This window comes from Nansenia antarctica, assembly GCF_963989245.1.
Source record: "Nansenia antarctica genome assembly, chromosome: 17".
Classification (NCBI taxonomy): Eukaryota; Metazoa; Chordata; class Actinopteri; order Argentiniformes; family Microstomatidae; genus Nansenia; species Nansenia antarctica.
The window spans coordinates 24945118-24972182 of NC_137687.1; the positions used below are offsets into that span (position 1 = coordinate 24945118).

At 42.7% G+C, this 27065-nt stretch overlaps 1 protein-coding gene across 1 annotated transcript; it reads right to left on the reverse strand.

Moving 5' to 3' along the window:
- Window positions 1-300: 300 nt before the first annotated feature.
- Window positions 301-7248, reverse strand: LOC308172511 (C-type isolectin Sp-CL4-like; the record flags this gene model as incomplete). Its single annotated transcript, XM_080547410.1, has 5 exons — window positions 301-368; window positions 544-655; window positions 5342-5403; window positions 6654-6728; window positions 7191-7248. The coding sequence occupies 5 exons, from the start codon at window positions 7246-7248 to the stop codon at window positions 301-303; spliced, it is 375 nt and encodes a 124-aa protein (XP_080403536.1).
- Window positions 7249-27065: the final 19817 nt, after the last annotated feature.

The window sequence follows — 27065 nt, forward strand, 5'->3', positions numbered from 1 at the left end:
AGGAGAGGAGAATTGGAGAGAAGTTAAGACACACTTCAGCACTCATTTTATCACATTTTATTGAACTCTTTATTTCTGAAATAAAACACTCAACATTACATTGATGTTTAGAATCAATTCTCAAACAAAACCAACAGTACTGTTCCAGTATTCAAAAGCATACTGGAAAAACAGGAATAGGCTTTATTATGTATGTACTAAATCTTCATTAACATGTACAGTGAACATGAAAGAGAGTAAGTAGTATCATAATTATTGCAGATTCAAGTAGACATTTTCACAGCAGTGAGGTCTGAGAGATCACAGTCTTCGGGAACACACATAGGAGTATTTATTAGAGCAGGCAACATCATTCCACAGTTTCGGAGCTGCATAGAGACAAAGAGAGCACAAATAAAAATTTAAAAATCGTGACTGAAAAAATAAAATGTTACACATTCTGTTGCAGAGTGGTAAAACACAGTGACTGAACAATTAGAATGATTTGTAATTTCATCAGCAGCATTGCTTTACTAGAGGAAAAGGATCAATAACAAAATGTACCTCCAACGTTCATTTGAAGACAGTTTTCATTTCCTTTCCAGTTATCAGGCTGTCCAATGACCCAGTCTCTGTAGGAGAACCGGGACCCGTCGCTCCACAGCCAAAGGCCCTCCTGAGGAAGAGACAGGAAGAGTTCAGTCAGGGACTTTACACATTAAAGGACCAACCTGAACCATACTGTGCCCTTCCAGCACTGTAAGGGCCTGCATATTGTTCACCTTAATGTGAACAGTCTTCTGCCTAAACTGGACCAAATCAGAGAAATGTTCCATGACAGCAAGGTTCACATTTTGAGCTTCTCTGAGACCAAGTTTGATGAATCAATCAAAGACCCAGAGATTGAAATAGTTAACTACACAGCCATCAGAAACGACAGGAACAGGTATGGGGGTGGTGTCTGCATGTACATTCACAACGATATTATCTTTAACACCCGGTATGACCTGAATCGTGACAAATTAGAATCTGTTTGGGTTGAAATTATCTTTAACAAAGCAAAACCGGTGCTGGTTGGTACTATCTACAGACCTCCCGATCAGAATGATTTCTATGATATTCTTGAGGGGTGCTTGGATGACGTTGACTGTGTGGAAAATATTCTTATTGGGGATTTGAACACGGACATGCTCAGAAATGAAGCATCCGTTTTCAAATCCTTCACTAGGTTTTCTGAATTACACGGTCTCCGTCAACAAATTACCAAACCCACTAGGGTGTGTATTTCTACTCAAACCACCATAGATCTCATTCTAACATCGGATGAGTCCAAAATCTCCAAGAGTGGGGTTATTGTATGTGGGCTAAGTGATCATTACATGATCTTTTGCACTCGTAAAAAACATAAACCCAAGACTGGCGGTCATAAAACTGTAACCACTAGATCCCTTAAATCCTATTCTAGTGAGGCCTTAAACCATAAACTGGAGAATCAAGACTGGTTAGATGAACTAAAATGCACACAGGTTGAAGAGGCATGGCTAGGTTTCAAAACCAAATTCCTAAATATTATTGACAGTATAGCCCCCATGAGAACCACCAGGGTTAAAGCCCGATCGGAACCATGGATGAATCCGGACATTCTAAATGCTATGAAAGTCAGAGACCTAAAATGCTCTGAAGTTCAAAAATGCAAATCAAAATTAGTGAAACACTTAAACGAAGATCACAAAACCCACTTTGAGAAAATTAAAAAACAATGCAACACACTATGCAATCAGGTAATTACCATGACCAAATCTGCTAAGAAAGAATACCTCGATAAACAAACCACGTGACCTTTGGAAGCTACTTAATAGCCAACTAGGTTGCAGTCAAAAACTCAAAACCAGGTCTACAAACATCAGCATAAAATCTGGAGATTCTCTCCTTACAGACAAGCTGGATGTGGCTAAGTGCTTAAACACTTTCTTTACAACAATAGCCACTAAATTAGTTAACAATCTACCACCCCACTCAGGGCGTTATGGTGTAGAGCACATCCGTGCGTTCTACAATAAACTGGGTGTACGCAAAGATGATTTTAAACTCTCCATGGTGTCAAACGATGAGGTGTTTAAAAAGCTGGGCGCTCTACACTCAGAAAAGGCCACGGGCCATGACAATATTCCAGCCAGATTTCTAAAAGACTCAGCTGCCTCCATTACCCCAATCATCACCCACATAATAAACCTCTCCATCAAACAGGGACACGTCCCCCTTGACTTTAAAATAGCAAGGGTAACCCCACTGTATAAAAAAGGAAGCAAATTAGACCCAGGCAACTACCGACCTGTTTCTATTCTTAATTCCATCTCGAAACTTATGGAAAAAATAGTTTATGAACAGGTTGATAGGTACCTTACCGAAAAAAATCTGATGTATGAATTTCAATCAGGATTCAGAACATCCCATTCCACTGACACATGCCTTCTCTATTTGAACGACCACATCAACCATGAGGTGGACTCGGGCAAGTACTGCGGCATGGTCATGCTGGACCTCCAGAAGGCCTACGACACAGTAGATCACCACATATTGTTAGATAAACTGAAAGCAATTGGGTTCGATAGAACATCGGTGAGCTGGATGCAATCCTACTTAGAGGGGAGGGAACAGGTGGTTAGTGTGAACGGAACACTGTGTCCCCCCCTCCCAGTGACCTGCGGCGTTCCACAAGGAAGCATATTGGGACCTTTACTGTTCCTAATATATGTGAATGACATGTCATCAGCATGTGATTGCAATTTGTTCCTGTTCGCGGATGACTCGGCTCTGCTGGTCTCTGACAGGGACATATTGCAGGTGGAAAAAGCGCTAAGCACTGAACTGAGTAGAATCTGCATCTGGCTAGCTGACAATAAACTATCAATACACCTAGGTAAAACTGAAACCATCCTATACGGATCCCCATCTAAACTCAGAAAGGCTGAACATTTTAAAATAAAAGTGGGTAACATTAATATCACAAGAAAAGAGGATATTACATACCTGGGCTCCATCTTAGAGGCAAATCTTTCCGGAGATAAAATGGCAGCAAAAGTAATCAAAAAAGTGAACCATAGAACTAGATTCTTGTACAGGATATCCTCACTTGTCAGTAAAAACACACTGAGGACCCTATCAGGAGCTCTCATTCAATGTCACTTCGACTATGCCGTAACATCATGGTACTATAGAACCACAAAGGCCCATAAAACAAGACTCCAGACAGCCCAAAATAAACTGGTTAGGCTTCTGCTAGGCCTCAACCCTAGGACACATCTAACCGCTGCTCATTTTTTGAGCCTTGATTGGCTACGAGTAGTTGACAGAGTGCAGCAGCTTGCACTGGGCCTGGTCTTCAAGATACGCTACACCACAAAGACACCCAAGTACCTGTCAACATACTTCCAAAAAGTGAACAACGTCCACACATACAACACCAGAGGAAGCTCCACGAACCACGTTCAACCGCGTTGCACCACAAACAAGGGGTTAAACTCGTTTGCAAACTATGCAGTAAAAATGTGGAACGCCCTTCCTATAATCTTAAAGGAGTGCAAAACACTGCCCACCTTCAAAACCACTCTCAAAAAACATTTACAGGAGGCTGCAATCCGTAACTGGACCAAAAATCAGATTAAAAGACCCGAACTACCCACTGTACATACTTTGTGTTTTGTCCCCCGTACATACTTTGTGTTTTGTCCCCCGCCCCCACCGGTGGTGTATGTCCCCACCTGTCCTACCCGCTGTACATACCTTATGTTTTGTTGTATTGTTCTTCCCATGATGGATGTATGTTTATCTTGTAGATAGTAATAGGTATTTGTCTGTATTATCTTGTAGATAGTACTAGTTTTTTTTTGTCTGTCTTACATGTAACGATGAATTGAGAATCAAGGACCCCAATTGAAATAAGCCAGTGGCTTTCTTGGGTTTTTATCCTGTTAGTTGACCTTGTATGTAATATGTACTTTCATGTACCTACTTCTGCAAATCTTCTAATAAAGTTTTCAATCAATCAATCAAACAGTACAATTACCGTACTATAGTGGATGTGTAACAGAGCCAGCCCAGTTCGGTTCAGCTTGGCTCAGCTCAGCTCTGTCATGTGAATTATGGCTGTGATATGTTATGTTATCAGACCAGCTCAGTTCAGCATGCTTTTTGAAACTGTTTGTTATTACTTTGCATCATCCATTCATCACCAATTATTTCAGTATTTCAGTAATGTTTTTAATCATAAGCCATATCACCCATATTGCTGTTCTCAAGGCTGGTTAATGATGTGCCTTTACACCTGGTGGAGGTGGAAATTGGAGGATGGGCTCATGTAATGAATGTAATGGAGAATGGTATAAAACACGTGTTTGATAGCATTCCTCATTACGCTCCATACTTTACAATGAGCCCATCCTCCAATTTCTACCCCCACCAGCCTCCCCTGCTTCACACATAACCTATAGGTAAATGAATACGTACATGGGTAGCGTCTTGGCCACCGATCCAGGTCATAGGATAAACACCAGTGTGTGTCCATATCAAGTTCTGAATGAAGTGATGTTCTTCAGTGCTGTGGATAGCCGCCAGGTTCCCCCCCCTGGAACTAGGGATGCTCCGATTTATCGGCCACCGATTTAAATCGGCCGATTTCACTCCAAATGACTTTCACTCCAAATGACCCGATCGCAAAAACCGATCTTTTTTTTTTTTTCCTCCTGGGGAAGACAGATAACTGAACAGAAAACATAGGAGGACGTAACAGTATGTAAACCATGAAGGCCACGTTTATGATGTCTTTTATACAGCCATATCACTGACTTGGGCTTCAGGCCCTAACTGGGTGATAGGCCAGACTTTTACTATGCCATAAAAATGGGTCTGCGTTTGCTTGGTGCCTAATGGATCAAAACTTTTGTCTAAAAAGCAAAAAATATGTAGGCTATCCAGTCAGTAGGCCTACAGTTATGTATTTAAAAAAAAATCGGTATCGGTATCAATATCGGTTGATCTTGAGGGAAAAAATCGGTGATCGGTATCGGCCCCAAAAATCCAGATCGGAGCATCCCTACCTGGAACACACAGTTCCTCTGGAGAGAGAGGGGGGGAGGGGGGAGACACATGAGTTCACGTACAGTAGCCTTACATGTCAACTACAGAGTATGTGAGTCATTCTGTAATGCTCTCAGGAGAGAAATTGAGAAGTGGAGAAATGGGACACACATCAGATGGAACACAGGTGTCATTCACTGTAAGGCTGAATCAGTGAAACAGTTTTACCTCTGACTCGCCCCATGTCATTTCAAGGGGGTAATACGCATAGCAGCGTCTCCCATACTTGGACCATCCTGATGGACAACTCGTCCTGCTCTGTGGCCCCTCCTCCTCCATCCTCTCCAGCTGGTCTGTAAGGAGGAGACACACGTTTACTCAATACACACCCTACTGTATAACTAGGGCCAGGAGAATTCCCTCACCAAATGACCTTGACAGGAAAATTCAGGGCTATAGTTATATAGTGTATGACCAGGGCCCAGAGGTTTTATGGATAAGATTATATGGTCAGGAAAAACTCCTGTCTCTATTTGGAACTGACAACTTACAAATGTACAGCATGGTTTGTGACTCAAACACTCACCAAGAGTGATTTCTTGCTCAGCATCTCCAGGGTTTCTGCTAGGAGAGCAAAATATGATTTTTTGTTTACCAAGATGGTTCTCTTTATACATCATATCCTCTCAGAAGATAGAGACAGTCAACATTAAAACATATCTTTTTTTAAAACTTGTTGCACTCTTCACTTTAACCAGGAAAACACACTCACCAAGAGGTAGTCCTTGTTCAGCATCCATCTCCTCTAGTGCTGTCCCAAACGACTATTTTTCTAACGATTAATCTAGCGATTATTTTATCGATTATTCGATTAGTCTAACGACTAATTTATCGATAAGTCTAACGATAATTTTTGTACTGTAAAAAAAAAAAAAAAAAAAAAAACTTTTTTGTCTCCACCTCACTGCTATGTTTAGCCAACTTGAATGCCAACATGGCCATTTAGAAGTCTGTCCATCACCACAACACATAGCTAGCTAACGTTACTCTCGCTGCTTGTTATGATTAGCTAAATTGATGCTAACGTAGCATGCGAGCTACGAGCTAGATAACGTACAGTAGGTGCTCGCACCACAATGACAATAGGCTACCGTAGCTAGCCAGCTACATAGCTAACGTTACTAACACCAGAAGACAAGACATACGAACTGTGGTGAGCTACATTGCTTGTGTAACATTAGCTAGTAGCTATCCATTTTCACTCATACACTTAATTGTCCCGCCTGGTAAAATAAAGGCAAAAAAAAAAAAAAAAAAAAATTTCTTTTTTTGCGACTAACCGACGCATATTACGCTAACCGACGTATTGACGTAGTCGGTGACGTCGACGACGTCGAATAATCGTAACAGCCCTAATCTCCTCAAAGATCTCTGTATCTGTAAAAAGAGGTTGTTCAGGGTACAAACTCAAACTATAGTCTTCTATAACTGGACATGACTAGTAAGTAAACACCAGACTCTTGTTCATTAAACGCAACGTAGCTTGTAGTTTTTACAATAGTTTGTAACAGATAACCAGCCTAGTAAAGTAGACTGACCCAGGGGCAGAGGCTGTTCCTCAACCATGATCTCTGGCCTCTGCTCCAGGTTGTATCCCTCGTCACCCATAGACTCTACAGTAACATACAGTAGGCATTGGTCAGGGGAAGGAAACTGTTTTCAGAAGTTCTCCAACCCTGTTGCCTTGTAGAGATATTGACAGTCAGATAACGGATAGGTTGATAACACACTCACCCACAGGAGGGAGCTGTTCTACAACAGTGTCCAGTAAGGGCTCTGTAACAGAGAGTGGTGTGAGCAGAACCAAACACTAATGAAACAAAGCATGGACTTTCATCAACATCTCAAACCTGACCACGGGATATCTAGACTCTGTTTCTACCAGGGGTTGAGTTTCACACACTCACCAAGAGGAGGGAGCCCTTCCACAGGCACCACCAGTACGGGCCCTGAAACAAGGACAGGCAAAGTTAGAGTAAAGGTTGGACCTCAACTACTAAACAAACGAAATAAACAGACACCTGAAGTTTGAGTTACAAAGAATTACAGGAGATCTTTGGTTTTGTCTCTCTTACCTGCTGCACCCAGGGCAACGGCAGCGCAGAGAAGCAGAGAAATGCTCAACATCGTCATGGTGATGATAGGTTTCTGAAAAGAAGACACACAGAACAATTAAAGCATCATAATGCTAGAAATCTGAATTCATTGAAAAACAACATTTAAAACAGCAAATATCATTAGAAAGCGTGAGGAGAGGACTTACCTGTTAGAGAGTGAATCTCAGGTAAGTTCTTCAGGTTCTGATCAATGAGAGACAGAGGAGCACGTTTATACATTTAACTCACATGGCCATAAGGAAACAACAATAGATTTTCAAACATTAACGAATTACATTAAATGATAAGGTATTTCCTTGTAATTTTTCCTTTGCACTCAAAAACATCTGTGTGACCTGTGTTTATTGGCTGTTGATAAGGATCATAAACTTTATAAACGGCCATAAACTTTATAAACGGGTCATTGGGATTAACATTTTCTGATACATTTAGTTAGGTTACTTATGATACTTTATTGATCTGAGAGTAAATAACTGAAACGTGATACATGTGATGGAATCATAATAGATAGGTTTCAACACGTGAGGTAGGGTTCTTGTTGTTGATCGTAATGATGATGATGATGATGATGATGATGATGAAGAAGAAGACTGTATGTAGGAACAGGCTACCTACAAATCCCATTCGGCATAATGTATTTGACTTGCCTGACCTATAATTAATCATCTTTTGGTATAAATATAAATCTGATTGTTTGTATCTGTGCTCAGGGCTTTATCGAGCAACAGTCTGAGATTAGGTAGAATTAGTGTCCACTAGGTGGCGACAATCAACCAGAAATGAATCAAGGCCAACACACTGAAACATGCAAATGCTGTGTACATTGCAGTGATATACGCGCAATTATATACGTAAACAAATACACTCCTAGATGCTCATTGTGTCTGAAAAGACACATATATTTGAATGAATTTGTTAATTATAACTTTGTACATTATAAATAAATAAAAAAACGTGCCACTTTTGTCGACGCACCTAGCTCCGCCCCCATGATGAAACGTCAGCACTAGATACACGGAAGAGATTCACAAACAAACTTTGAGCTCCTGCTCTTTAACTAACCTGGTCGGGGTGAATCAGAGAGGTTATCACCTTGTCAAGGCGGTTAGCCAGAATGTTTGATAATATCTTACTATCGCAGGAGGTTAAACTGATAGGTCTGAAATTCTTACAATCTAAAGGGTCCTTCCCTTCCTTCAAAATAAGGGTAATAATGGCCTCCGATAGTGTAGGAGGAAGTTTTCCCTTTTCCAGGGCTTCATTATAGGTGTTTAGTAGTAATGGAGCAAGTTCTTTGGAGTAGGCCTTGTAGAACTCGGCCGTGAAGCCATCTACACCTGGCGCTTTACTTGAAGGTAGGTGCTTAATAACGTCAACTATCTCCTCAATAGTAATATGTGAGTCAAGACTCTCAAGCTGGTCCTCAGATAACGACAGAAGATTGAGAGTTGCTCAAAAATAAGTGATGTCTGTTTTGTTCACCTTTGACTCAGAAGTGTAAAGGTTTACATAGAAGTCTCGGAATGCACCATTTATTTCTTTGGGGTCATAAAGAAGATGCCCATCGCCCCCCCTAATGGCTGGAATAGTGCTCCGTGCTTCTCTTTGTTTAATATATCTGGCGAGTAGTCTACCGGCCTTATCTCCCTCCTCAAAATATTTTTGTCAAGCCCGAAAGAGACAGAATTCAGCCTTTTTGGTCATAATTGAATTAAATTCAAATTTTAGTTTAGTCAACCTGGTAAGATTGACAGATGATGTATTTTTTTTAAACTCTGACTCTGCGACTTTGATCTGTTTCTCTAGTTCCTGTAGTTTAGCAGAGTGTTCCTTCTTTTTAAACGAAGAATGTTGAATTATATGACCTCTCGAAACAGCTTTCAAGGCTTCCCAGGCTATCCCTGCAGATGGGGCTGTTGGTGATTTTTGTTTCTATATAGAGCTCGATTTGTGATCTAAGTGATTCCTTAAAAGTCTCATCCAGTAAAAGACTAGAATTTAGTCTCCATCTAGTCGACCTATTCTGCCTATTAACGGACAGTATATGGAGAAATATTGGACTATGATCCGACAAGATTATATTGCCGATGTCACTCGATGCTACAGCGGACAACAATGACTGAGAAACCAGAAAGAAGTCTATCCTAGAGAAAGAACTGTGGGGGGAAGAGAAGAATGTATAATCCCTTGAAGACGGGTTTTGTAGCCGCCAGACGTCCACCAGACCAGACGCCCTGGACAAATCTTTGAGCACCATATGCGCTCTAGAAGTGCGGGTTAATGAAGAGCTACGATCCAACACCGGGTCCATTACTTCATTAAAATCGCCACCCATAATAATGGGATAGTCTCCCATGTCATTAAATTTCTTTTCAAGTAGTCCAAAAAATGCAGGGTCGTCTATATTTGGGCCGTACACATTTGCTAGTATAATATAGTTACCCTGAATCTCACATAGCATCAGTAGAATTCTCCCTGCCTCATCCGTACTCTCTCTTAGACATTTGAATTGTAGTTGCTTATTAATTAATATTGCCACCCCTCTGCTGTTACTACTGCCACAAGCCGCCCCCACATAGCCCACCCAGTCACAACAAAGTCTCCGAGATTCTTGTACTAGTAGGTGGGTCTCCTGCATAAATACTATGTCACATTTCTTGGCTTTAATAAAAGTTAATACTTTCTTTTTCTTGACTGCATTATGAAGGCCTCTGACATTCCAGCTCATGATCTTCAAACCGTTTTTCCTACTAACTGATATGATGAAAAGTTAATGTTACACAAGTCCTGCTGTAATTTCCATAATAACATTTTTTTTAATGTCCTCTCTATTCCTGACATCACCAAATTATGAGAGACAACAAACAGGATACAACTATACATACATACAATAAACACTACAAATACGTGTCTATAGACAGACACATAACCCACCCTCATTTTGGTCCGTGACTCTCTAACTAACAGCTGCACAGAATGCCCCGCCCCTCCCCGCTTCAAAGCTCGTGGCCGAGCCCATCTCCTCTCTACCTATCTAACCCAATCACACGTCATAATAATAACAAAGTACACACCTCTTAAACTGTATAGCGGTGGTTTTAAACATTGACACAGTCTGGTATGTGAAGAAAACAAATTGCTGGAACCAAAACACCCACTTTCACATCCAAAGTTTAACATCCATAGACGGTAACCCACACAACCCTGTTGTGTATGCAAAGTATAGGCTATATAACTCTATGCATGGGCCTATATGTATAGTATATATATTAAAAGAAAGAGAAGAAAAAAATGAAAAATAAAGTAAAATAAAACACGTTGATAAGTTTCACATCCAGAATTTAACCTTTAACAGTGTAAATTCGTAACGATATCAGCTTAACATCGCCTCATATAAAGAGTTTACTAACCTCACCCCCGTGATTTCTCTGAGGCAGGTTATTACTCGTAAACCCAGGGAAAAAGGAGCACAAACGCCGCGACAGTCATCACAGGGAGTGAATGTAATCCATTGCCCCTTTGTGGTCGTCAAATCGGCGCTTTCCTTGCTCCGATCTCACAGTGAGGATTGCTGGATAATCCAGAGAGAATTTGATGCGTTTATCATGAAGCACCTTCTTTCACTCGTTGAACTTCATGCGCTTCTCAATCAGCAGCTTGGAGTAGTCGGCAACGACCATAACGCGATGGTCCTTCCAGGTGACTGTGCCCATCTTGCGTGCAGCCTCGGTGATACGGTTCCGATCCTGGAATCTCAGGAATTTGCCGATGATGGGTCGCGCTGGTAGCTGTCGGTTATCCGGACTCTTGCGCAGTACCCCAAGCCTATCTGCTCTGTCGACCTCCAGTCCCCCGGGGAAGTTGATGTTCAGAATCTCCGGTAGGCAATTAACAAGGAAGGAGAGGGCATCCCCATCCTCGCAGCCCTCCGGAAACCCGATGAAACGTAAGTTATTCCTCCGCTCCCTGTTCTCGATGTCATCAACTTTTTGCCGAAGGTCCTCCACTTCTGTGGCTGTCGCTGGGGGGTTAGCCTGCTGGCGGTCGTTAGCCTCCTCCAGGAAGGATAGACGGCTCTCAACTTGAGAAATGCGGTTGACGATTTCAGACAATTTGTTATCAGTGGCACTTGTTGTAACCCGAATAGCCTGCAGCTTCTTATCGTGGGTCATGATTAGTGCGGTGATTTTGGCAAGCTCTCTGAGTACATTCCCAGGGACGGTGGCTTCACGTGTAGCTGTACTAGCTGTGTCGTGAGTTTGACTAGTACTCGCGGCAGCCACCTTGTTCGCTTCGTCTCGGCCAGAGTCATCTTTAGGCGCAACCGTGCCGCTTCTTAGTTTGTGCATTATTGCACTGGATGTTTAACAAGGTAACAAAGTAAAAAAGTGGGCTCTTTGTCGAGTTTCACAACAAATTTTGAGGAGGGATAGGCTTAGCTCTTCCTCACGCCGCCATTCTCGTCAACCACTCACGTGACCTATTCTATGGTTATTTAAAAATAAACATTATATGTATACTTTTTCTACCACTGCCTCTGTGGGAGTTCATTTAAATGTGACAGGACATGTGTGACGAGACGTCATCGAACTGCGATGTGGGCGCAAAGTGCAAAGGCTTCAAATTTGCGTTCAATGTTTTTTACACCCAAAAATCTGATTTCGTTTTTTTGTCACCAGACACAAGTTAAGGTTTTGAACTACCCACTCGTTATTTTTTCGAGCAGTTTTACGATAGTTAAATACGTGTACTTAGTCAACAAAATAAGCTTATTTTTCGCCTGAATGCTTCTGAGAACTTGGGGGCGGGCTCAATCGACGTAGCCAATAGCTGGGCGAGGGGGAGGGATAAAAAGCCACATGCAGGAAGCAGCGTGCTTTTGTTTACACCAGAATGTGTTCGACTAGACTCTAAGGTAAGATCTTCTATGTATGTACATGCCTTTGTTAGTTAAGTTAGTTGTTAGTTACTAGTTGAAACCAGTGTGTTCGTGTATTTAGACATTTCTTTATTATTACCCACGAGCAACTAACTGAAAGCACATTGTTCCGTCTGCAAGCTGAAGATTGTTAGCATGCTAGCATTGTAGCTCGGTATTCTGTCTATGTTGTAAGTACGGTTAGTATGTCTACGTTGTAAAAGTTGTAAGACTCATGTTCAGTGTGTAATACTGGAATACTGTAACATGTCAAGTGTAATAGATTACAGAAATGTTAAAAGTTTAAAAACATGTGCTTTCTTTGTTAGAAACGAGCTAGCCGCTAGTTGGCTAATGCCAAACACACTACTCTGATGATTTTCAATACATGTAATGTTTTTCTTCTCTTCCTCTTTTTTCTATTATTACCTTCTCCCTTACGTCCACTGACCCTCATCTACTACCTGGAGTTACTATGGAAGTATGGAGTTGGACAAACATACTTAGTTACCAGCACTTTAGGTAATTATCATTATCATGTTAGGCTAGCTATTTTATGAACATGGTATGATGGTATGGTAGTATTTTATGAACATGGTATGGTAGTATTTTATGAACATGGTATGGTAGTATTTTATGAACATGGAGTGCCAGTAACTGTAGGCAATATGTTAATGTACTATCTTCTTTCTGTTGCAGCTTTGATGCCCCCCACCCCACCAGACACAGCAGCTCAGAACATGACTGTTTAACTCAGAGCCGAGTGCTCATTGAAGTACACCACACACTCTGGCAATATTTTGTTGAATAACAAGAACAGTTGGGCATAGATACAGCATTTTGAACTGTGTCATGATTTATTAGCTATTGATAGTCAATTCACAGACCTTGCATGCTTACCTGTGTATAGTCTGTTGTATGTTCTCAGTTGTCGCCCTCAGTTCCAACTATACTTGTACTTGTTGCATGGCAAATAAAACTTGAAACTGAACTATAAGGCTGGACATTGACCACTGAGCACTACACTATTTCCAGCACAAGACATCAGCAAATTACTCTGTTATTCTTATTCTGATTGATGATTTGTTTGGATCATTAAAATAACAACAGTTACAACTACCTTAACGCCTCCATAATAATAAGCTGGCTAATTAGCTACAGTAATAACATTGCTAGGTGATAATGTTAGCAATAGCTAGCTAAGTACTGTAAAGTTCTCTTTGAAAAGTCTATCTGACCCAGTGACTAACACTAATGTTTGCACACTGATTGTACTTTGCACAGCTTGTCGCACTATTGTTCTGCTGTAGTGCGACTACCATCACTTATACTTATCACTTTATTACTTATTATTGTGACTATGTACCTTGTTGAAGAACCAAAGTGAAATATTGTTATTCTTGTGTACTGTCAAATAAATTCTGATTCTGATTGAAGACTGTTTTGTATCATTAAAAGACAACAGATAACAGATAACAGTTACAACAACCATAAATAATAAGCTGGGTAATTAGCTTAGGTAATACCTTGCTAGGTAATAATGTTATAGCTGTATAACTATAGCTGTCTGACCCAGTGACCAGTATTGACAGCTGATAGCTGTCAATCTAGAGGGGGAGTGGTTGGGGGTGGGGTTGACCAGCTATTGTTACCGCCCATTACCTGCCGGTGTGAAGGTGTGAAAAAGTCCCAAATCTTTCAAAGCCGTTTCCTCAGGATTTAGTTTTCAGGGTTAACCAGTTTCAAATACTCATGTCGTCTTACATTTTTTCCCGATGTCTATGTATGACACATCATTTGAAAGTTTACAATCTGTAGTTTAAGCATATGTAAAAAACAGAAAAATGACTTTGCCCCCTCCTTGATCATTCCACCAGATCGCGTCACATATTTGGTATTTATAGACTTAAGTATGTACACACTTTTATTTTGCCTGTCTGTGTGCGGCTCTTTAATCCATTCATTAAAAGTGTGTGGCTCGCTCGCTGTGTCTCAATAGGGGTCGTTTTGGTTTAGCAATTCATGGCACTCGCCATACCTGCATAAAAAAAATCCCCTGAAAATTGTATCTGAAACACGTGTTGTCATGTTGGTGATTTTAGCCACAACGGTAACTCAACATCCTCCCGGCTCCATCTCACCCCCCCAGCCGGGCGCTGTAGTGGAGCGCAGGGTTGCCAGACGGGATTGACAATTTCAAGCCCAACCAGTCTAAAAGCTGCCGAATCCACCCGTCCAGAGTGACCAAAAGTAGCCCAATCTGGCAACACTGGAGCGGGACATCGGTTCCTCAATAAACAAGCCATGAGTAACGTTAATGTTAAAACCTTGTCCACGATTTTTATTCATTCAGGTGGGTTAAACAAACTGTATAAACGCCATAATACTGTTGGTTCAAATGTAATATATTAATGAATGAATGAATGAATGAATGAATGGTCTTTATTGTCATTGCTATAGTACAGGTACCAAACAACGAAATTTAGGAGGGGTGGCTCCCCTGGTGTTAGGAAAGAAAAAAAAAAAAAAGGGAAAGGAGCTGGTTTACATAAATAAAGGCTATGTACACTATCCACTATACTATACTGTACAGATAGACGACTAGGGTTGTCATATTGCACATAGTGTTATTGCACATTCATTTAAAGTGTCGCAGTTTGCAGGCTTGAAATGTACATATTTGTGCCTCAGCACTACACCTGATTTTTTCAATCCAGCAGCTGCCATCAATCCGTCCAGACTGTCCAGGGCCCAGAACCTAGGTCTTTGCTGTGTTCAGGGCCTGGATGGCCCTGGGGTAGAAGCTGTGCTTCAGTCTGTTTGTCCTTGCGGCCATGGTCCTGTACCGCCTTTTCGAGGGCAGCCGGGCAAAGTGTTCGTACCCAGGGTGGGTTGGGTCTCTGGAGATCTTGGAGGCCTTCCCGAGACAGCGTGTGTTGTACAGCTCTTCCAGAGAGGGGAGGGGGGCGCCGGTGATCTTCTGGGCTGTTCTCACGACTCTCTGTAGCGCATTTCTCTCCGCGGTTGTGCAGCTGGAGAACCAGTTGCAGATGCCGTAGGTGAGGATGCTCTCCACTCCGCCGCGGTAGAAGGCCACCAGTATCTCCTGCTTGTTGTGTTCCTTCCTGAGGACTCTCAGGAAGTAGAGCCGCTGTTGTGCCTTCTAATGAACAAGTTCATGTCATGTTGTGTCAGTACAAACATGTTCTAATTACATTTTATTTTAGTGAAAAACTCGACCTAACGTCACCCGCGATTGTGAAGCTAACTGTAACAAGCTAATTAGCGAATGTTAAAGGGTACAACAACAGCTAGTTTAATGTCAACCATGTCTCTATTCTCAATAATTTCTGTAATAATTGTACCAAATTGGGGCCAGTAACACTAACTTACATTTACATTTTGTTTTTTACATTTTTGTTATTTAGCAGACGCCTTATTCCAAAGCGACTTACAATCAATACATTTCAATGCTAAGCATGTGAATCATCAGTCCACCATTCGTGGCAGGAAGAGTAATCTAGCCCAGGCTCGGGGCCATTGATAGAAGGAGAAACCTTCTTCTACCACCTTGTTCTAAAACCCTTTTTTTTGTGTTTTTTTTATACTGGAGGAACAGAGAAGCAGTACAAAGGGGGCGATAGAAGTTCTTAAGGACACAGTAGAGGGGAAATCGGACGTCTTTAGGAGACGTAGTGCTGAGGGGCAGAAGGTGTTACCTGAAGAGGTGGGTCTTCAGTCTACGACGGAAGATGGGTAGTGACTCTGCCGTTCTGACAGCCGTGGGGAGCTCATTCCACCAGCGGGGAGCCAGAGTTGTGAAGAGAACTAACTTGTGTGTGAGTAAGTTATATGTGTGTGTGCAAGCATGTTTTTGATATTGTCAATCGTCTCACTTGTAATAGGTGAGCTGTAACACAAATATGCCAGTGAGAAAAAGGAAAATGGACATAACAAGGATCTTTTTTGGTCAAAGGGCAGCAGAGACAAGTACAGGACACAGGTGAGGTCTTACAATACTAGTGTTTTAACAGTGCAGTTGATTTAGAGTTGAGATTAGCTAAATATGTAATGTTTTGTTTCTAAGGAGATTGAACCAGGTCCACCTGCTAGGAAAGATGTAGATTACTACCTACATACTGTAGCCGTCTCCTTTATTCATTACCTTAATGTAATATAAGTCAATTGTATAGAAACAACTCACCAAAATAGACTATTGCACAACTGATTTGAAACCCCCCCTCAACCCCCCCTATTCTGTACCTTGCCATACCTTGGCTTTTGCTGAAATGACACCACTGGTCTCATAGCCTATTGGAAATGTATTGCGTGTGTGTGAGTGAGAGCTTTTGTGAGCCTGCATGTATGATGTGGCTCTTTCTGGTACCCCAACAATTCTTTGGGGCTCTTAGTCTCCAACTGGTTGGCCACCCCTGGGGCCTCATTTATAAAAAGGTACTTGAACGTCATCTTTGACTTTCACTTTAGCACATTTTTCTAAACGGACGTAAGCATTATTTATAAAACGAGCTGCGCTTGTTTAACATTGCGTACGTGCTTCCTTCTATAAATACCAAATATACTTTAGATTGAACGCAGGTGAATAGCGGCTCAAAGAAAAGCGGCTGAATTAAGCCAAGTGCTAAAATATAGGGAAGGCGTTGGTCTGGAAGCGGGAGAGGGCAGAGAAGGGTGATTTAACGTTTGAATACTAACCAGGCAAATGCTTATACTCAAGTTGTAAAAGAAAATAATTTCTTAACTCATTTTCTCGGCTGATAACAACATCGTTAATTTTATTACAAGCACATTCACTTCGCATGAATTACAGTATAGGCAGTGCGGCTCACATGCCTGAAATAACTCTGCATAACCAGTAGGTAATACCCGACGTAGAGCTACGATCGTTTCCAGAGCAGTGGTATAGTTACTCTCCTGTGTGTGTTCTCTGATGCCTCTTCAGGCTTCCTCCTTCACTAAAACTCTTCCCACATTGGGAGCAGTGGTATGGTTTCTCTCCTGTGTGTATTCTCTGGTGAATCTTTAGACTTCCTGATTGATTGAAACTCTTCCCACATTGGGAGCAGTGGTATGGTTTCTCTCCTGTGTGTGTTCTCTGATGCTTCTTTAGGGATTCTGCTTGATTGAAACTCTTACCACACTGGGAGCAGTGGTATGGTTTCTCTCCGGTGTGTGTTCTCTGATGAATCTTCAGGCTTCCTCCTGTACTAAAACCCTTCACACACTGGGAGCAGTTGTATGGTTTCTCTACTGTGTGTGTTCTCTGATGAATCTTTAGGGATTCTGCTGTATTGAACCTCTTCCCACACTGGGAGCAGTGGTATGGTTTCTCCCCGGTGTGTATTCTCTGATGCTTCTTCAGGCTTCCTCCTTCACTAAAACTCTTCCCACACTGGGAGCAGTAGTATGGTTTCTCTCCTGTGTGTACTCTCTGATGACTCATTAGATGTCCTGCTTGATTGAAACTCTTCCCACACTGGGAGCAGTGGTATGGTTTCTCTCCTGTGTGTGTTCTCTGATGAATCTTTAGATTTTCTGCTTTACTGAAACTCTTCCCACACTGGGAGCAGTGGTACGGTTTCTCTCCTGTGTGTGTTCTCTGATGAATCGTTAGATGTCCTGCTCGAGTGAAACTCTTATCACACTGGGAGCAGTGGTATGGTTTCTCTCCTGTGTGTGTTCTCTGATGCTTCTTTAGGGATTCTGCTGTATTGAAACTCTTATCACACTGGGAGCAGTGGTATGGCTTCTCTCCTGTGTGTATTCTCTGATGCTTCTTCAGGGCTCCTGCTTCACTAAAACTCTTCCCACACAGTGGGCAGCGGTAGGTCTTCTCTCCGGTGTAAGTCTGTGGGTGTGTTTTAAGGTGATTCTTCCGCCTCGAGCTCCTGTGTTGTTGATGGTTTCCTGGTGTGGTGGAGCTGGGCTCGCTGTCTGAACCTGGGTTGGAGCTCTGCTGGTCTGTAAGAATAGGAACATATACAGGGTTACATAGGCAAGTTTATTTGTATAGCACATTTGATACAACAAGGGCAATTCAAAGTGCTAAAATAATAGTGCTTTAAATAATAAATATGCTAATATTTGACAATTGACAGCGCTGTAAATAGTGTCATTCTTGCATCAAAGTGCTTTACATACAGCATTAGGATATAAAGAAAGAAAAACAAATATAGAAATTAAATATCAACATTTAACAAGATAATAGGCAATGAATACAAATATATGAATTAAAGTGTTCTCTATCTAAGTATGTCTCTCAGAGAGCACCTCCTACAAGCATCGTACCACCATACAGGATTACGGTCAGATTATCACGGGGAGTGGCTGCACATGCAGAAGAGGTTAATTATCATTATTAAAAAATAATAGTCATAAATATGCTAATATTTGAAAATTGATATACATTATATACTGTATCATAAATACACTTTATACACATTATATACTGTATCATAAATAACATTGTATTTGTTCCATGTTGTTCCATGAAAATCAGTTGAGGATTACAGACATAATCAAATGTAGGCTACTGCAAGTACTTTGCTGCGATAGCTATAGCGAGACCTACTGTACAGTTTATCATTCATAACTGTCTGTATATAGACATATAATATCCTATCACTACTGCGTATGTAACTGGGGTAAAACCTGTTATAGAAATAGCTTTATACGAGGTAGATTTAGAACATGTCAGGATACTGGGAGGTAGAACGCACTTATCTCGGAAAAGTCATGAAAGGAGGGTCCTGAAATTTGATAAACTTCAAAGGTAGAATTTATTTTTACTCACTAGGTCAAATGACCCCACCCATGGCTGTTCTAGTGTTAATGACCCCACCCATGGCTGTTCTAGTGTTAATGACCCCACCCATGGCTGTTCTAGTGTTAATGACCCCACCCATGGCTGTTCTAGTGTAAATGACCCCACCCATGGCTGTTCTAGTGTTAATGACCCCACCTATGGCTGTTCTAGTGTTAATGACCCCACCCATGGCTGTTCTAGTGTTAATGACCCCACCCATGGCTGTTCTAGTGTTAATGACCCCACCCATGGCTGTTCTAGTGTTAATGACCCAACCCATGGCTGTTCTAGTGTTAATGACCCCACCCATGGCTGTTCTAGTGTTAATGACCCCACCCATGGCTGTTCGGGTGTTAATAATCTCGTTCAAAGCTCTGAATAATTGTGTGACAGTAGAGTGAAAGCCAAAGGACGTCAGCTGGAGCGGCTTTCAAGAAAAACCGGTCTCACTGTTCACAAACAGATGCACCATGCCCACATCCTCCTTTACAAAGACGCCCTCTCCTCAGCCAAATCCCAATATCTTACAGACAAAATCACTGCTGGTGCTGGGAACACCAGGGCCCTGTTCTCAGTGGTCAACTACTCACTCCGCCCCCCCGACTCCCTTCCCCCACACTTCTACTCCACTGACCACTGTAACTCCCTGATGTCATTTTTCAACTCAAAAATAGCCAACATCCACCAGCAACTGACCCCTTTGTCCATCTCCCCTATCTCCCCATCTCTGTACCTCTCTCCTGCTTCCATCTCCCCTCTGCTGCCGATTTATCTAAACTCATCGGAAATCCAAGCCATCCCCAACTTGACCCCCTGCCCTCCTCCCTGGTCATAGCCTCCCTCCCCTCTCTCCTGCCCCTGATAACTGCAATCATCCATTCCTCCCTCACCTCTGGTTCTGTCCCATCATCTCTCAAATCCGCAGCCATAACACCTATTCTGAAGAAACCTGGTTCAGACCCCAACATCTTCAATAACCTCCGTCCCATCTCCAACCTGCCATTTCTTTCAAAAATCATGGAAAAAGTGGTGGCTTTACAGATTCATACTCATCTCTCAAACAATAACCTCTATGAACAGTTCCAGTCTGGCTTCCGCCCCCTTCACAACACAGAAACAGCCCTCCTCAAAATCACAAATGACCTCCTGATGGCAGCTGACTCCGGACTCATATCCATCCTCATCCTACTCGATCTGAGCGCCACTTTTGATACTATATCGCACTCCACCCTCCTTAACCGTTTAGCCTCCATTGGTATATCTGACACCCCTCTACACTGGTTCCATTCCTATCTCTCTGGCCGCACTCAATTTATACAGTTAAAATCATTCACATCCCATCCGTCCACCCTCTCCTCTGGTGTTCCCCAGGGCTCTGTCCTTGGCCCTATCCTCTTCATCATCTACCTCCTCCCACTTGGTCTGATTTTCCATAAATACAACATTCATTTCCACTGTTATGCGGACGACACCCAGCTCTACGTTTCCTCCAAACCCACTTCCACCCTCCCTCCCTCCTCCCTCTGTGCCTGTCTACATGAACTTAAATCCTGGTTCACTTCAAATTTCCTCAAACTAAACAGTAATAAAACAGAGGTAATTCTCATTGGCTCCAAATCCACACTCACCAAGCACCCCAGTTTCACCCTCAACATTGACAACTCCTTGGTTTCCCCCTCCCCCCAGGTTAAGAGTCTGGGTGTCGTCCTCGACAGCACCCCTTCATTCCACTCCCACGTCAACAACACCATCAGGTCTGTTTACTTCCATCTTCGTAATATCAACCGCCTCCGCCCTTCACTCACTCCCAACAGTGCCGCAATCCTGGTCCACTCCCTCGTCACTTCCCGCCTAGATTACTGTAACTCCCTTCTCTTTGGTCTCCCCCACAAACTGCTCCACAAGATCCAACTGGTCCAGAACGCTGCTGCCCGTATTGTCACCAGAACCCCCTGTCATCATTCACATCACCCCCATTCTCCACCAACTCCACTGGCTCCCCATCAAACACAGCATCGATTACAAAATCCTTCTCCATACTTTCAAGGCCATCCATAACCTCGCCCCTCCATACCTGTCCGACCTCCTCCACATCAACATTCCCACCCAGTCCCTCAGGTCTGCCTCCTCCATCAACCTGACCGTCCCCCCAGCCCGTCTGTCCACCATGGCAGTGTTTCCTCTACATGCATTTCATCGTGGCGGACCGCCACGATGGAATTTCCTCCGCCACCATTCAGATTTCTCAACCCAAAAAAAAAAAAAAGATTTAGGCCGCTTTTCAGACCTTCACAGCGCTAGACACACCCACAAGCGCTGAAACTGGACCAGTCCGTGTGTGTCGCGAGTATTGAACTTGAGGCTGCGTTCGTAAATTCGCTCTGAGAGCCCCGGAGCGCACACTGGGTTCAACGTCATAAAGGGACCAAGTCATTTGATTGGACAAGAGGCATTCCGTGAGTGCTGATCAGATTTCCAGAGCGTATTTACGAACGCGCCCTGGCTGTCACCCGAACACCGCGAGCTAGCGTAGTGTAGTGTAGTATAGGATGCGTAGTGTAGTGTAGTGTAGGATGGAGAGAGAGAGGAGAAGCCTCTCTATGTGTTACCTATGTCCAGTGTACTAGAACCACTCTAACAGGAGTGTTTGTCCGTGAATAACACCGGCTATGCCCGGGGTAGAAACACAAGACTATAGCTGGATAAGGTCTACAGGTCTACACGGTCATTTTAAGCCGTCGACCAGCCCTCTACGACCACGGGAAGTCATGTTAAAAGTGAAGATACTTCTGTTAAACTAAGCTAAGCTAAACATCGCTAATCGCTAACTCCCTCCTGGGCTTAAAGTGACAAGTAATAACGTTGTGAAAAAAAACGTCAGATCAGTGTTTTTGTTTTTATTGACAACGGAATTACATGCTGGAAAAACATGCAGACACAGACAATAAGAGACACACGGGAGAAGTACAGGAAAACATTTTATTTTTTTGGGCCATCCTCGAGTTTTGGCTGAAATTACGTCGTTGTTTTGAGCGCGCGTGCGCGTTTCATGCTGCGCGCGCGCGGTCAGCACTACCCGCCACCATTGTAAAAATTCCTGGAGGAAACACTGCATGGGGTTTAGAGCCTTCAGCCGCTCCGCCCTTCGCCTCTGGAACTCCCTCCCCCCCGACATCAGGAACATTGATTCAATCTCCTCTTTCAAAACCCACCTCAAAACCCACCTGTTTATGCAGGCGTATCCCTGTTGATTTACTGTTCCCGTGCTGCTCTGCTACTAGCTATGTTTTATACTGTATATTTCTATGTATTTTGTATTTTGTAACTGTTTTTAAATTTGTTGTTGTACGGCGACCTTGAGTGCCATGAAAGGCGCCTTATAAAATAAATGTATTATTATTAGTAGTAGTAGAGTGCAGTAGAGAGCAGTAGAGGGCAGTAGAGGGCAGTAGAGAGCAGTAGAGTGCAGTAGAGAGCAGTAGAGGGCAGTAGAGAGCAGTAGAGTGCAGTAGAGTGCAGTAGAGCACAGTAGAGGGCAGTAGAGGGCAGTAGAGAGCAGTAGAGGGCAGTAGAGGACAGTAGAGGGCAGTACAGGACAGTAGAGGGCAGTAGAGAGCAGGAGAGGAGAGAGCAGTAGAGAGCCGTAGAGGGCAGTAGAGGGCAGTAGAGGGCAGTAGAGAGCAGTAGAGAGCAGTAGAGGACAGACAGCAGAGGGCAGTAGAGGGCAGTAGAGGGCAGTAGAGCAGTAGAGAGCAGTAGAGGGCAGTAGAGGGCAGTAGAGAGTAGGGGTGTAACGGATCACGGATAATCCGTGATCCGTTCGGATCGCCCTCCACGGTTCGGAACGCATGTGTACCGCGGATCAATAGCAAGTTTTTTTTTTTTTTTTTTTTTTTTTCCTAACACCAGGGGAGCCACCCCTCCTAAATTTCGTTGTTTGGTACCTGTACTGTAGCAATGACAATAAAGACCATTCATTCATTCAAATGTAACCGGTAGAAAAACAATCATGTGCGCTTTATTCTCACTCTCTGCATGTGTACTGAGTTGACAACAACATTCTTTCACTCATCTCTGTCCCAATTATATCACGTCATATCACCCGCTAAGCAGCCTGGGTGATTGTGTAAACACACAAAAAAAGTACTCTGTTACTTTGCAGCAGTGATGTTATATATATGTTGTTATATATATATGTTGTTATATATAGATGTTATATATATATATATATGTGATATATATATATCAGTTTTGACATCTTGAATGTTGTTTTTTTGTTTCACACATTAAAAGTGGTGTTTTTACAGAATTCAAGGAAAATGTTGTTTTTATTTAAAAAAATATATGTTTTGTGTTGATCCGAAAAATGATCCGATCCGTGACTCAAAATCCATGACACGATCCGATCCGTGAGTTAGGTGATCCGTTACACCCCTAGTAGAGAGCAGTAGAGAGCAGTAGAGAGCAGTAGAGGGGAGTAGAGTGCAGTAGAGAACAGCAGGGGGCAGTAGAGAGCAGTAGAGAGCAGTAGGGGGCAGTAGAGAGCAGTAGAGAGCAGTAGAGGGCAGTAGAGGGCAGTAGAGAGCAGTAGAGAGCAGTAGAGGGCAGTAGCGAGCAGTAGAGGGCAGTAGAGGGCAGTAGAGTGCAGTTGCTATTCCTAAAATTTATTTTCTATCATATTTCTCTCTTGTCTGTTTTATTATGTTTTATTCCCCAATTTTGTAAACTGATTCACTTACTTTAGACAAATGTAGTAAGTCACTTTGGATAAAAGTGTTTACATGTGGCTGTCCTGTAGTCCAGGACTGGGTTAGATTGGGGATAACGGTGTTTACATGTGGCTGTCCTGTAGTCCAGGACTGGGTTAGATTGGGGATAACGGTGTTTACATGTGGCTGTCCTGTAGTCCAGGGGCCCATTCCACGAAGGTCGATTATCTTCTAATCCTCGATAAAGTTCTAATGGGCGATAATTTTATCTTGCGTTCGGGTCCATCAATGTGTCTCAAATAATTCGCTGTTTGGTTGCTATGCAACATAGCCTCCCGAGTTATTCTGGTCGCGAGCAGGCTAAGAGGCTGGCTAAAGTAATGCGTGCGTCAAAATTGTCTCACAGGCGGAAACTATATCTCGAACGACAGTTCCATCAAGTGTCTTTTAGGAAATATTAGTTCCCACTTTTTACGAGATAGATAGATAGATAGTTTGACTGTGTGATAGATAGATAATTTGATAATTTGAAAGTGTGATCGATCGATAGATAGATAGTTTGATAGATAACCTGATATTTTGAAAGTGTGATAGATAGATAAATAAATTAATTAAAAAGTGTAAAAAAAATAAATAAATAAATAGGTATGTCTATTAACTTGCATTGCTTTTGACACAGCGGTCTGGCTGGCGCAGTGGTTAAGGCAACCAGCTAGAGTTCCGAAGGTTGCGAGTTCGAGACTTGAATAAGTGATATATATTTTTTTTTACATTTAACTGAAGATTTCATGCAAAGGCTTCAAACACCATTGTAATCGTGTCAGTTCTTGTAAATTAGCCTGCACCACAATTTTATAGCCTACATACTTTTTTAGATGAGATTTTAGATTAGATTCAGACAACGAAATGCAGTAAAAAGTGTGTCTGAAGAAGGATTTGAACCACCGATTTAAAAAGACGAATAAATACTATAGCAGCGGTCGATACCACTAGGCCATTGTGACGATATGACGGCTTGTAGCCTGCTGCGGATATCACCACAGTAGTAAATATTAATTTATTAAAATATGAACATATAACAATAACTGGGGCTAGTATGACCTACGCATTTAATCGGTCAGCAATTTCTTGCCAAACAATTTCCCTCGCCTTGTTAATTGCGGCAGTATTGCACTATTTTACATCTTATTTTTCCGTCTTCATAAAGATCAATAATTCTGAATGCTGTGCAAATGTAGGACCCCTGCAGAGTGGAGTATCTTCATTTCGACAGATCGACTCCGATATACTAATCCACTTTAGTGGAACGGCCCCCAGGACTGGGTTAGATTGGGGATAACGGTGTTAACATGTGGCTGTCCTGTAGTCCAGGACTGGGTTAGAATGGGGAACTAGCCCTGATATATCAACCCCACACAGCGGGAGAGAGCAGGACTGTCAGACGATGCAGGTACTGACTGACTTACACTGCACTGGCAGCATTGGTTTTACAACAGTGCAATGACACTCACCAATAACAAAGACTTACCATTCATCTCACTGTCTTTCATCTCCACTTTTCCTCTGTCCTCTTGATTCACCGTCACTCCCTCCTCCCTCCTTTGGTCTCCTCCATCCTCTTCTTTCACCATCACACCATTCTCCTCTACATCCTCTTCCTCCAGCTTCACTGCCACCATCTCTGGACCCCACTGTGGGCTTTTCACCATCACACCATTCTCCTCTACATCCTCTTCCTCCAGCTTCACTGCCACCATCTCTGGACCCCACTGTGGGCTTTTCACCATCACACCATTCTCCTCTACATCCTCTTCCTCCAGCTTCACTGCCACCATCTCTGGACCCCACTGTGGGCTTTTCACCATCACACCATTCTCCTCTACATCCTCTTCCTCCAGCTTCACTGCCACAATCGCTGGACCCCACTGTGGGCTTTTCAGGGCTGGAGAACCACAGCCAGATCCAGGGGACTCGGTGCATTCTGGTTCATACATGGTTACCATGGTTACATGAGCTGAAGAGGACCTGCGGCTGGAAACACTGGAGGCAGAAACAACGCAGGTCGATTAGACATGAGACAAACAGTTCACTAAACTCCCATCTAGACTGACAGGACACGTCCTGCAAATGCAATAATAATATTACTGATGGCATTTGCTGTAATTAAAGGGTCTGGAAAGTAAACATTAAATGGTTCCAATTGTATTTTGTGTCCAGGAAAAATGTTAACACATAATAAACTATGAAAATAATCTTCTAGTTAGGCTCTACTTCCTGGTCAGACAGTTCTGAGGCTGTGTGGGCGTGGCCTTTGCACGCTTGACTGGCAGCTCCCTTCCAAGCCAGCTTGCTGCCTTATCATACATGACATTCATCTGTTAGACGTGCTTATAGTTCTGCCCTTTAACTACCAACTGTTTAATTACCAACTGTTTAATTACCAACTGCCCTTTAATTACCAACTGTTTAATTACCAACTGTTTAATTACCTACTGTTTAATTACCTACTGTTTAATTACCAAATGTTTAATTACCTACTGTCCTTTAACTACCAACTGTTTAATTACCAACTGCCCTTTAATAACTGTTAAGCTGCTGTTGAAATGTGTAAATACTGAGCTAATACAATTACAAATGGACTTATGCACCTGCAGTATGATTATAGTCATGCACCTGCAGTATGACTCATCATATCAATTCAATGACCACCATTAGCATACAGTACACCTGGCACCCTATGGTGAATTATTGAACAGGATACTTGTGGACAGGATCCACAGCATGTGTTAGCGTTAGCAGCATGTGTTAGGGTTAGCAGCACGTGTTAGTGTTGGCAGCATGTGTTAGGGTTAGCAGTACGTGTTAGCGTTAGCAGCACGTGTTAGGGTTAGCAGCACGTGTTAGCGTTAGCAGCATGTGTTAGGGTTAGCAGCACGTGTTAGCGTTAGCAGCACGTGTTAGGGGTTAGCAGCACGTGTTAGGGGTTAGCAGCACGTGTTAGGGGTTAGCAGCACGTGTTAGGGGTTAGCAGCACGTGTTAGGGGTTAGCAGCACGTGTTAGGGGTTAGCAGCACGTGTTAGGGGTCAGCAGCATGTGTTAGGGGTTAGCAGCATGTGTTAGGGGTTAGCAGCATGTGTTAGCGTTAGCAGCATGTGTTAGCGTTAGCAGCATGTGTTAGCGTTAGCAGCATGTGTTAGCGTTAGCAGTATATGTTAGCGTTAGCAGCATGTGTTAGGGGTTAGCAGCATGTGTTAGCGTTAGCAGCATGTGTTAGCGTTAGCAGCACGTGTTAGAGTTAGCAGCATGTATGACTTACTGATCAGTTGTAGCACAACGGTGTTGGTCTGGTCTTCTAATTCGCTGCTGTATTTTCACAATA